The 12305-nt window shown below is 40.6% G+C and overlaps 1 protein-coding gene across 2 annotated transcripts; it reads left to right on the plus strand.

Moving 5' to 3' along the window:
• Positions 1-1772: 1772 nt before the first annotated feature.
• Positions 1773-12070, plus strand: ZNF330 (zinc finger protein 330). Of its 2 annotated transcripts, none has more exons than XM_042871691.1 (10): positions 1773-1814; positions 3960-4089; positions 4331-4350; positions 4446-4516; positions 6503-6582; positions 7335-7461; positions 8200-8304; positions 9513-9559; positions 10623-10740; positions 11382-12070. In XM_042871691.1, exons 2-10 carry the CDS (start codon positions 3970-3972, stop codon positions 11654-11656), a joined length of 963 nt encoding a protein of 320 aa, XP_042727625.1. In that variant the 5' UTR covers positions 1773-1814; positions 3960-3969; the 3' UTR covers positions 11657-12070. The 2 variants fall into 2 exon arrangements, with proteins under 2 accessions (XP_042727625.1, XP_042727627.1); XM_042871693.1 differs by lacking the exon at positions 1773-1814 and adding an exon at positions 1825-1950.
• Positions 12071-12305: the final 235 nt, after the last annotated feature.

A 12305-nucleotide genomic window follows, 5' to 3' on the forward strand; every position in this document is an offset into this window, starting at 1 on the left:
AACGTGTGCTAAGATAAATGCGTATGTCATCCGAAATCTGAGAAGAAAACTCTAATGAGGTGTTAGACAGTGGCTTTCTTTTATTCCTTATACTATATACTGGGCAACTTGACAAATCAAGTGCATGCCTTCAGAGCTCAAGTTCCACATTTAAACAGTTAAGACATACACATGCAGTACACTGGCATATAAATTCTTTTTTTTTCTTTTTTTTCTAAGAATCCACCTCTGGTGGTCTTTGACTGCTTAATTTCTCCCCATTTTTCCTCCAAACCTATCCCTATTGCTAAACCAGCCTACATCAAAATATATAACATACCTCTCATCCTAAGCAAAAGACCATGAATTATATTGCATTGTAAGTGCTCTGAGAGCCTTCCACTCATCTTCATTTAAATAACTATCTGATGAACTTCATCTAATGATTTCCACGAAGGGATTTCTAGGCAAAATGCTCCAAGCACTTATAGTATCAAAAAGAATCAAAGACAGCCTTGCAACCTTTGTTTCTACTTCTGCCACGTGCCACTTACGATGAGGAGTTAAGTGAAGTAAGAAAATATACAGCATATTTTAGAAGCATATTTCTAGAAATATAGCTGTTGAATTGTTGCATTATATGGTTAGTTCTTGCTTGCAAAACTGCAATAGCTTTTAGATGTCACAAATAGTTACAGGTGTAGCATTATAAACTAGGAAGCGTGTTGTAAGGCTATTCTGTTTTGACAAGAGACCTTCAGCAAAAGAAACACAACAATGAAATGAGCCCAGCAGGCTTATGAAATATCAAAAGCACCAAAGGGCCTTAACACAAGGCTGAACTGTCTCACTCCGGGGGTAGGTTGGGATGCAACACTAGACATCAAGATACTTCTCCCTATCTTCTGTATCATAGAATGGTCGGGGTCGGAAGGGACCCCGAGGATCATCAAGTTCCAACCCCCAGCCACAGGCAGGGCCACCAACCTCCAGATCTGTACTAGACCAGGTTGCCCAGGGCTCCGTCCAACCTGGCCTTGAACACCTCTAGGGATGGAGCATCCACAGCCTCTCAGGGCGGCCTGTTCCAGCCCCTTATCTTCCAAAACCTCACTATATATCATTAAAAGACAGGTTGCCAAACTTACCTTTATCCAGGGATGAGCAGATGTTCAGAGATGATGGCCGAGTGCCGAGTGAGCAAATGTTATGATTTTGGTGCCTACGGATTACTTATAACAGCCATTCTCTTACTGAGCGCGTGCCAGTGAAGAAAGTGCATCCAGAGGGCGATGGAGGAAGACAACTGGATGAAGTAAAAGGCTGTTGGACTGCAAATTGGACCGTTATGGTGCTAGAAGGATGCTAGACTGCAGAGGAGACCGTGGAATAGAAGTTACAGGAATGCATATGTTAATTATCTCGTAGGTAACCGATGAACGTGTTCTGTGTGGAAATACAACGCAGTCTGAATCATATCCCCTTTGGAAATATCAGTGGAAATATCCCCAGCGCTTCCCGGCGCTGCTAATAAACAACACCTGACTTAACAGCAACAAAACTTTGCTGTCGAGTTGCTACGTATCAATTTCTTTGATTCGTAACCAAAGTCTCATTTACGCACAGAAAAAGCGGGCAGCAAATCCCTGCAGCCAGTGAGGGAGGGAGGCGAGCAGAGCGCCACAGCCTTCAGGACGGAACCTTCCCGCTTCGCCGCGCGGGACCGTGCGCGCAGCGCACCGCTTCCGGCTTCCGCGCCGCCGTCGGAGCGAGGTGCGCGAGGCGGCGCTGGGCTCGGCGAGGCGGCGGGAGGCGGCGGCGGGCCGGCACGGAAGGTGAACGCCGTGAATGCCGAGCGCCTCGCGTTTGGGGGCCTCGGGTGGAACAGCTGGAAAACGAACAGACTTGTGTGTTTGGTTTAGAGTAGAAAGCTGCGCGCGGAGAAAAGCTCTGATGCAAAAGTGCGGAGAGGTCAGGAGCTCGGCAGGATCGTACCTCCTTGGGCTGGGGAAGGGAAGCAGGCACGGACCTGCCACGTCCTGTAGGTGCAAAGGAGCAGGGTAGCAGTGTGGCTGTCACTGCCAACGTACAGATACTGTTAGGTTCTATTGTTAAATCAGCATTTGAGCAGTTTGAAAATTAACGCGCAGTCTCACTTTGTGCTTCCAGTGTCAGAAATGTCATGCTTCAGAATCATGACACTGGCCAGCAGGCAGCTTAGCAAGACATCTTGGACTGCATAATGAGACACTTCAGCGTGGTGCAGAATGCTGCAGAGCGAGCAAGCTGATTTATGCATGCCATCAAAATCAAATTGTAATATCTGGTCAGAACAGTATGTTCGTTTGTTCAGGAAAGCTGAGGCCTTTTGAAAAGGGATGCTAATTCTTCTTTTAAGTTCAAGCTGCTACAGTTCACTGTCTGTTGATGCTGCAGCTGTCCTTACAGCTACCACCATGCACGCCTATGCATCAACTTGATGTTAGGGATGAAGTTGGGAAAAGCAGGAATTGTGGCTCTGTTGTGCAACACAAGATGTGTTGGGGCATCTTGCTAGAGAAGCCAGGTTTTCAAAACACAGCCGCTATACTGAAGTATCAGACGTGGAGCTAAACACTTGGGATGGCTGAATTTTCACATCACCTGTAAGCATGGTGGTTTGGTAGCTACAGCACAAAGAAATGCATCTGCCATAGACTTGGGAGTGTCTTTTACAAACAGGTTTAATCAGGCAGTGCTGCTTTTTTCTTTGCATGTTTGTATGTCAGTGGAGAGGTCCTTGCCTCTTCCTGAGCTGCTTTATTTCAATGCTTGCTAAGCAAATAACCCTGCTGCCCCTTTCATTGCCTTGCCCTATCAGCTGTACACGTCTTGACTTTGGGGGAACATTTGATTTCGTTTGATTCACATTTTTGCGTTTAGTCTGTACCTGGTTTAGAATGTAACACCAACAACAGTTACATCAGCAGAAGTGATGGTGAAGATTGAGGCTGAGGAAGAATGCCTGAGTGCCAGCATCAACAAGAGAAATTCTAATGTCAGACTACACATTTAATCTCTCAATCATCCATTTCATGAAGTCAGGATAATAATGGATAATTATTATCATTATCATGATAATGATAAATATCATTACCAGAATCACAGAATTGTAGGGGTTGGAAGGGACCTCCAGAGATCATCGAGTCCAACCCCCCTGCCAAAGCAGGTTCCCTACACCAGGTCGCACAGGCGGGCGTCCAGGCAGGTCTTGAACATCTCCAGAGAAGGAGACTCCACCACCTCCCTGGGCAGCCTGTTCCAGTGCTCCGTCACCCTCACTGTAAAGAAGTTCTTGCGCACATTATAATAATTAAATTAGCATAAACTCTTCTTGAGAATCACTGACATCTTTAGAGAAATGCTCATCTCTTCATTATTACTAGTGTGCTAGAACGAGAAATTAGTGGCTGAGACATCCCGCTGTCATCGCTCTTAAAACTAGAATAGTAACATATTGCTTTCTAAGCTTTCACAGAGTGTGCCCTTCGCATTTTTGCAGCAAGCCATGACTCACTAACCTGAAGAATGTTTTTTAGTTCAAGTAGAGAGCTTGAGAAGTGAAAATGAGCTGAGAATTGTCGTTATTAAACAGGCAACAAGGCAGTCAAAAAGGAGAGGACCATCACAAAAAGTTCCACAAAACACATTATTTCAAAGGCAAAACACTTCAAAGACAGTTAAACACTGAGTCTGGGAAAGCAAAATCCTTTCCAGATCACAGGATTATTCACAGGTCATCACAGGATCCTTCATAGGAGCCAGGAGCCTTTTTCTACATTTGAAAATCTTTCAGGAAAAAAAAATGAATGGAAATGAAACATTTAACAGATGGAAACTCCAAGATCCAGTTTTAGTGCTGGCTATGTCATGTGTGTCCCTGCACTAACCTGTGTAGTTTTATTGCATGCAATCATTACATACCTTTTTCTGTCCCACAGACAGTGAAAAATGCCTAAAAAGAAGACTGGTGCTCGTAAGAAAGCTGAGAACCGTCGAGAACGTGAGAAGCAGATAAGGGCTTCAAGAGCCAACATAGATTTAGCCAAACATCCTTGTAATGCCTCAATGGTAAAATAAACTAAAATATTTTGCATTACAGTACTTGATTTTAAATTATGGAAGACGAGTGATAGTACATCAACTATGTATAGTACCACTAGAACAATAGTCTTTACATTTAAGATTACACTTGTATCAGAGGCAGTAGTACTTGCATGAAAAATTTGGTTCCTAATCAGAACTCAGTTCTGAGTTTTATGTGTTCTACGTAGAATAAAAAAATTACCAGTATTTTATTTCTTTTCTTTAGGAATGTGACAAGTGCCAAAGGTGAGCATTTTTCCCCTTCTAAAGGCTAACAGTTTAACATTAGTTTGAAACATTTTACAGGTCTTGTTTTAACATTTTATTCTCCATGTGCCTAGGCGACAGAAGAACAGAGCTTTTTGCTACTTCTGCAACTCTGTTCAGAAATTACCCATTTGTGCACAGTGTGGTAAGTGGAAATAACGAAGGCTATTCTCTGTTTCTTTTGTGTCTTTAAACCCTCTGCAGTTAAGGTTCCTTTGTCATGAAATACTTTTCCAATTTTTAGAGCAGGTTCTTTTAAATCTGTTTTGAATATCCTCCTTAAGGGAATGTTCTTGCTCAATCACACAAACTAATGAACATACCTATGACCCTCCAGGGTTTGCAAGTCTGGGCCATAGGTTTGTTTTCAGTATTTGATGTTTAGAATAATTTTACTTATTGCCTATTGGGACTGAGAACATGACTGTTTCCCTAGATTTATGTGGGGGTGCTGTTTCCTAGTGACAACAAAGCTTATAAAGAGCTGACTGCCCAAAGGACAGAATAAATACTACATTTTGGGGATGATATAATTGCTGATTGCTTTAGTATCGATTAAAGCAACATAGTTTTGTAACATAATAAGCTGCTGGTGTCAAGAGGGCTGATGCTTGGAAATCAGATGAGAAGGACACTTAGTAATATAACTGGGTTCTGAATCAGGCTATAACACCCATTTATGCAACTTGCTTGAAAGTGAGGTTAATAATCATTTTGTACTTTAAAGTCTTTTGTTTTGTTTTACTGTTTCAACATATCATCACAGATTTTCCATTTTTCATTAAGCAATTTGGCCATTTGGTAGTCTGACACTCAGAGCTGCTGACACCTGCAACTTGCAGTGCTTTTGTTGGGACCTGCAGTACTGAGCAGTTTTAGAAGCCAGGCCGACTGTGTGCAGTGGCACTGCATCATCCTTCATAGGTCTTCCTTCTGTCATTGTGCTGTGAAGTACTAAAAACATTTAATCTGTTTTACAGTCCAAAGTTGACTCCTTGTGCTCAATTTATCTTAATCTGCAGTATGTTTCTGAAAGAAAAGCATTCCTAATCACCACAAAATGATGCTGAGTCCCCTAAGGTTTGCCAAGACAAAGACCATTAGAACTCTTTGGTGCTTAATCAAGTGTAGGTGACAGGCCCCATAAACCAATGTCATCTTTCCCAGAGTAGTCCCTGCAGGATGGGAGCACAGTGGCTGCATCGCTGTGCTCCAGAGCCAGTAATATCCCCACCACATTATACTGCCCAGCTCAGACCACCAGCGGTCATTCCTCGGTGCCATTGGGTATCTGATTATATCAAAACCCTCCTGCTGATGATGCATACTGGCATTCAGTTGCATCTGCAGAATAGAATTTAGTTTTATGAACTCTTGAATAGGTTTGCAGGGAACATCGCCCCTAAGGAGGCAATAATTGAGACACCAAAGGGATCTGTGGTGGGTCAGCATAAACCAGTGATAAAATCCCAGTGCAATGACCTAGGCTAGCTACAAGTATTTTTGCTTACATATCTACATACCAAGTAAGCATCTTCCTGGTAAAGCTACCTACTTTAGGGGAAAGCTATCAGCCTAGTTGCTTGCCTGTGTCAGAGCAGACTTCGAAGTGCAGACTGTGGCTTTTACTCCTGTACAAGCCCTGCATTTAAAGAGAATTATTTTGTCATCTCTAATTTGTTTTGAAAAAACTTAAGCTTAATCATCTAAGTATGTAAGTAATTAAATCAAGTACGTGTCTTTTTTTTCAGAGGTCCTCAGCCATGCTACTTTTGCAGTGGGACTAGCAGCAGTGTTAAATACAACTTTGAGATGTTGTTCCTTGACTTACATCTTAATTATCTTGTTTTGACATTTGAAATCCTCGTCCATCTATTTAGACTGCTTCAAACCATACAGCAAGACAACTCACTACCTCAATCTCAGCACTTGTGCTGAAAACAGACTATAATCCATTTGATCTAAGAAAAATACAGGGGAGGTTAACAAGTTGCAAACATTTGTTTCCATTATTTTTTAGCCAGGTATATGACTAAGTACATGTTTGCTTCAATCTCTGTTTTTATATGAGCACTTATAAAAGTTTCTATATGTTTTCTTTCTGGTTGCTTGTTACTTTTCTTTTGTTCAGGAAAAACCAAATGCATGATGAAGTCATCAGATTGTGTCATAAAACATGCTGGTGTGTACAGTACTGGACTGGCAATGGTGGTATGTATACAAAATGACAGCTTTTGTAAGTACGACATTCTTCTGCGCCCATCTTTCTCAACCAAGGGAAAACAGGTTTACACAGCGATAGCACATGGTACACTAAGGCTTTTCTCTCATCATCCCATTACATTACTGAAAATTTCAATTTTTCTTTTTTGGATTGAGTTCCTGCAAACCCTGGCTGGTAGTTTGTTGCTTAGGGCTGAGGAGGCTTCTTAAATGCTATAATTACGTAGTTGATCTTCTGATCTTGCACTTTAACTAAAATGCAAATGCATTAGTTATATTTCTTAGGAGTTATTTGGTCTTTGCTGTCTGTGGCCCTAATGCTCTAATTTAACATGGTTTAACATCTGAATGAGTATTTCAGCTGTGAAAATTTATAGCCTTTTTCTTCAAATTGCATTTTTGCCAGAAAATGACTATCATTTATAAAGTTCAGGCTTTAGCTAGAAGACAACTTCCATGCATAAAATTTAAGATACAAATTTTAAAAGGTAAAAACAGAAAAGGAGGGGAAGTGGTTATTTTTCATTTTCTTTAATCCTGCAAAAGTGAGTATTGAATTTTAAAAATAAATAAAAAAAGAATCCTGCAATGGCTTGATTGGATACTGGTTGCTTTGTACTGTCTTGTTCACCTGGAATAAACCCACTGAGAGAAAGGATAGAGAGGTGCATTCAGGGTTTTGAAATACGCCTCTCTGGACACTGTACGAGTCCCAGGATGCTGTCTTTCTGTAATTGCAGGGGGCAATCTGTGATTTCTGTGAAGCTTGGGTGTGCCACGGGAGGAAGTGTCTCAGCACACATGCATGCATCTGCCCTCTTGCAGATGCAGAATGCATCGAGTGTGAAAGAAGCGTCTGGGATCACGGTAGGTTGCTCGCAGTTAATGAAAAAAATCTGAATTGTGCTTTTCCTCTCATGTTTTATAAGTTATTGTAGCTGTATGCTTAGCATAACATTTTCCATCTTCAAGATTAGTATGTTTGGTCAAAGCAAGACATTCTCCCCATTTTAATAACAGATCTTATGAAGTGGGGAATGTAAATGTGCCCAAGAACATGTGCTGCTTAACTCAGGGACGTACATATAATTAATTGTCCCATCAGCCGAATGCTTCACGTAATTAAGTACCACATCTGATGGTCAGCATGCAATTTTCTGCCATTCTCACCCCTTTCATCTGCACTAGTTCGGGTATTTGGGTCCCTGTTGCCTGGCAAACCATACTGATCACCATTTGTGGAATCCTTTCGACTATAATTTCAGCGTGCATCAGAAGTGAAGGGGTGAGAAGGAACAGCACTGGATGAGGGAAGATCTGATACAACTTAAACAACACTAAAATGCCATAGTCAAATTGAAAAAAACTGCTAGTAGTACTTGTTCTATATTTATGCTATCTTGTCTTGTAGGAAACGTGGTATTTTTCAGAGTAATAGCTGATGCTAGTGTCTAATTTAGAACTTTCTCTTAGAGAGTTAGACAGAGGGCAGAACTGGTCTTCAGTTAAAAAAGAACAACAACACGTAGCTGCCTAAATTGTTTGCTGAGCAGAACTTGGTGCCTATGCCTGTTACTGGTTATTTTGCCTTGGTACATCTTTCAGGAGGCAGAATGTTTGCCTGCTCTTTTTGCCACAATTTCCTCTGTGAAGACGATCAGTTTGAACATCAAGCCAGCTGCCAAGTTTTGGAAGCAGAGACATTTAAATGTAAGTTAGCTTTTTGTAGTCTCTTAAAAACAAGGCAGACTCAGATTGCTTCCTCTGTGTTCTGGAATACTCTGCAATGCCTTTTCCAGGTAAGTGATGCCTTTTGCCACCATTGGAGAAAAGCGCCTACAATCCTGGTATAGAGCCAGAATTAAAAACCTGAACTTCAATAGAATACATTAACTTTTAACTGTGGCCATACATTTGTAATCTAAATCCCATTCTAGCTGTGAAAAAAAGCTCAACTACTTTCCAACGTCAAGAAGGTTTTGTTAAAGCACAGATGCTCTAGAAATGTTTAAATATACATGCATTAGAGTTTTCCAATTCTGTCTTTAAACACAGAGTGCTGATTCCCACTGCTGTCCTGTTCCCGTGGAGAACTCACAATACTAATTATTTCATATACAAAGGATTCATTATCTTAAGTGAAAGTCAAGATGGAGAAAGTACTTGCACGGAGATTTAAGACAAAATAGTGCTTTTGAAGAGTAACTGTTCACTGTGACTTCATGCTGCTACCAATCCCTGTGTGGTTGCCTTCAATGTGCTCCCTCTAGTGGAGTAAAGAAATAAGTTTGAGGCTTCAAGACAAGTTAGGTTTTGAAAGCACTGATTCTGCTGCTTCTTACAGCTCATGTGCCAGCTGCAATTCTTTCATATGGAAACCTGTCTGTACTAATTTATATGCAATAAAATACATTACTTGAGGATGAGATGGAATATATGAAACACCTATGTTTGGGGTTTGTAAGCTCAATGTGTCCTCCAATCTTACTTGAATTAGATAAAATCTGCTGTGGCATTGTTTAAATGGCTTTGTATATGCTAGTGCTCCTTCTTCTGACATTGAGGGATGAGAAAAAGAAGGAAAATCCCTTTACACCAAGCTGATTCTGGAACTTCTGTTTTCTAATATTGTAAAAATCAAGAAACAACTACACTTTCTCCCTTTTTCAACTTACAATTTTTGTGTCCAATTGCTTTACTACAGGAAGACTTGAATTCAAAAAACCTAGTCAGATAGAGTTAAAAATATATACTGAATGGTAAAATGAACGATTCAGGTTTCCAAGAGGTATTAAAAATAAATACCTTGAATTTTTATGTTATTACATACTTCTTTCTAAAAGGTGTTAAAAAAAAATAAAATCACAGATCTACAGTTTCCAAGTGATGAGTTTTACATATTTTTTTTCCACCAACAGGTGTTTCCTGTAACAGGCTTGGGCAGCATTCGTGCCTGCGTTGTAAGGTAAAGATGACTTCAAGTAGCAACAGTTTTAGACTTGTTCTCCTCAGCCTTCAGGGATGGTACCACGGTCATGTCTTCCTCTGCATGATTTTAAAAAAACATTATACTTTTGATATTCATTTCTGAAGCTTGGGGGTAGATTTACGCAGGTCAAAAGGGCTGTTACTTATATTTGCCTGTTACCACAAGCCAGCTGTGCACCCTCATGCCAGGTGAAGTCATTTGTTATTTGTCTGGCTCTGTGTTTAAATCGGGGCTGTACCATATTAGGACCTTTTCAAATCCAAGTCTTTGGAATGTGTTTTGATCTAGCATAAAGGCAATACAATTCAATTCTTTCAAACAGTCAAGCGATGATCCAGCCAGAAAACACGTCAGCATGGTTAAAAAAATTATCTCCAATTTTACACATGCACAGACTAATTTGTTAAAAACCAGACTTTTGTTTTTACACAGTCAGAAATCATGTTGCATAAGATGTTCCACCTGATTCACCATCAGCATTGCCCAGATTTCCCCAGGTGCTGGTTTGTTGCCTGCTCTTGTTTTTCTTGCCCTCCATTTTTTTTCCCCCTTCATTCTCCATCACAGCAATTTTATCTTTCAAATTATTCATTTCTCCATGTGTCTTCACCAGCATCCTAGTGCTCAAGACATGAGATTCCAGTCTCTAATTCTTGCCTTCAGGTCACTGCATAGTTACATTCTGACATACACCTCCAATTGTATGTTATTTAAGCTTGCCGAGTTAAACCAAAGTTAGCCAGACCCCTTGTGGGCAGCACTGTAATCCAGTCCTTGAATATGTTACTTTTTCCTATCTGTTTATCAGCACCTGTATGCAGTCTTCTCCTGAGATAACCCTGAAACTACCTTTAACATGATAGTTCAACTTTGTAGATGGCGTGCACATTTCCCGTTCCGCTGCAGATAAGAGCTCGATAAAGTTAATCCCATCCAGAAAATCCTGCCGCTGTTGGACACATTTTCACTGGCTTCTTGCTGAACTGTGTGCTTCTGTGATTAAAATATGTAGCCTTTTCATTGTCTTTTCACCCTGCAGGCTTGTTTTTGTGATGATCATGTGCGAAGTAAAGTTTTTAAGCAGGAAAAGGGAAAAGAACCTCCTTGCCCTAAGTGTGGCCATGAAACTCAGCAGACGAAGGATCTGAGCATGTCAAGTAAGCCTGCTTTCCTACCTAACAAACTGTACAGGCACCACCAGTGATTACTTCTCTGTATGGGAACAATGAGAGAACATAGTTATCTTCATCTGTTTTACAAAGCTTTGATGCATCTCTTCTTGGGGAAACATTGTGTTTCATAGTTCTAGAAGCGAGCATCAGGATCTGTTAATCATTAATGGATTTTGACACAGTCAAAGCTTTAGTTTGAGATTTCAGTCGTGGAAGAATTACAGTCCTCGCTTAGACCTTTATTTCATCTACCAAAAAATGGCTGATGAATACATAAGTGTCATTTGGTGACATACATTGAATCTACCTCTTAACTGCACTTTAATAAATCAGAATATGTGCCATGTCTGCAGAGCACATCCAATTACAAGTTTTCGTGGCTAGAGTACTGAAGGCATCCTAAAACCTTTATCATACTCTGGAGACAGTTATTGATTGTGCAAACATGGCTGCACAGGAAGAGACTGCTTGTAGTGGAAAGGTTTTGTTGGAGCACAGATTTAATCTGAAAATGTCAGATTTAGAAAAAGGTTGAGTAGTGAACATAGATGGAAAAGAAATGTCAGATATCTGCTCACATTGCTGTTGATGGGTGAGAGCATGATGGTTTTTCTCTCTGCCTACAGCACGCTCCTTGAAGTTTGGCCGCCAGACTGGAGGTGAAGATGCAGATGGAGCTTCTGGTTATGATGCCTACTGGAAGAACCTCTCCTCCAGCAAGGCTGGAGATGCAGGTGATCGTGATGATGAATACAATGAATATGAAGCAGAAGATGACGATGAAGATGATGATGGAGGAGGGAAGGATTCTGATACAGAGACCACAGATGTATTTGGCAATTTGAGTTTAGGGAGGACTTATGCTAGTGGGTATGCACATTATGAAGAACCTGAAGATTAATTTGAGTATGCTAGTGAGCTAGAGCCTTTGGAGAGGTTGCACCGAGCAGATGCATCATTGCTGAGTTGTATACAGTAGGATAATTCTATCAGGTACTTAACATATCAGAGGTTGACCATAAAGTCTGGGACATCTATAGTAACTGTAGGTGAGATTTGTTGATATAAACCATTATTGGGTTTTGAACTTGGGGGAGAAAATGGGGGGGGAATATTTTTATTCCCCTGACCACCTGAAGTGATGTTGTCTTTCAGTTACTGAGTGTAATGGTTTAACGCCTTGTTTCCATTTATGCATCAGAAATTAAGTTATTTTTACAGTATTTGTTAGCTAACTTTGTAAAATCCGTGTATTGTTGGGCTGCAGACTGCATTTTTGGGGGCCAGCGCAATAAAAGTCAACTGCATTCTCAAATGAGTTGTCTCTAAATACTGATGTCTGTAAATAGTTGGAAAGCAGGTTGTAACAAAGTGTAAGCTGAAATCTAAAGTAACTTTGTAGTTTATGTAGGTAAGGCAAATCAGTGTGCTTCTCTAGTTACTTCAACATTATCTTTCTGGTAGTTTTTAGTACAAGAAAGAAATCAATGGGGCTAATTTGAAATCATTACAAGCGCTCCCCAGATAATCAAAAGTTTTACTGCAACATG

The sequence above is a fragment of the Lagopus leucura genome, unplaced genomic scaffold (genome assembly GCF_019238085.1).
Source record: "Lagopus leucura isolate 7727_CA_CO unplaced genomic scaffold, USGS_WTPT01 Super-Scaffold_100004, whole genome shotgun sequence".
Lineage (NCBI taxonomy): Eukaryota > Metazoa > Chordata > Aves > Galliformes > Phasianidae > Lagopus > Lagopus leucura.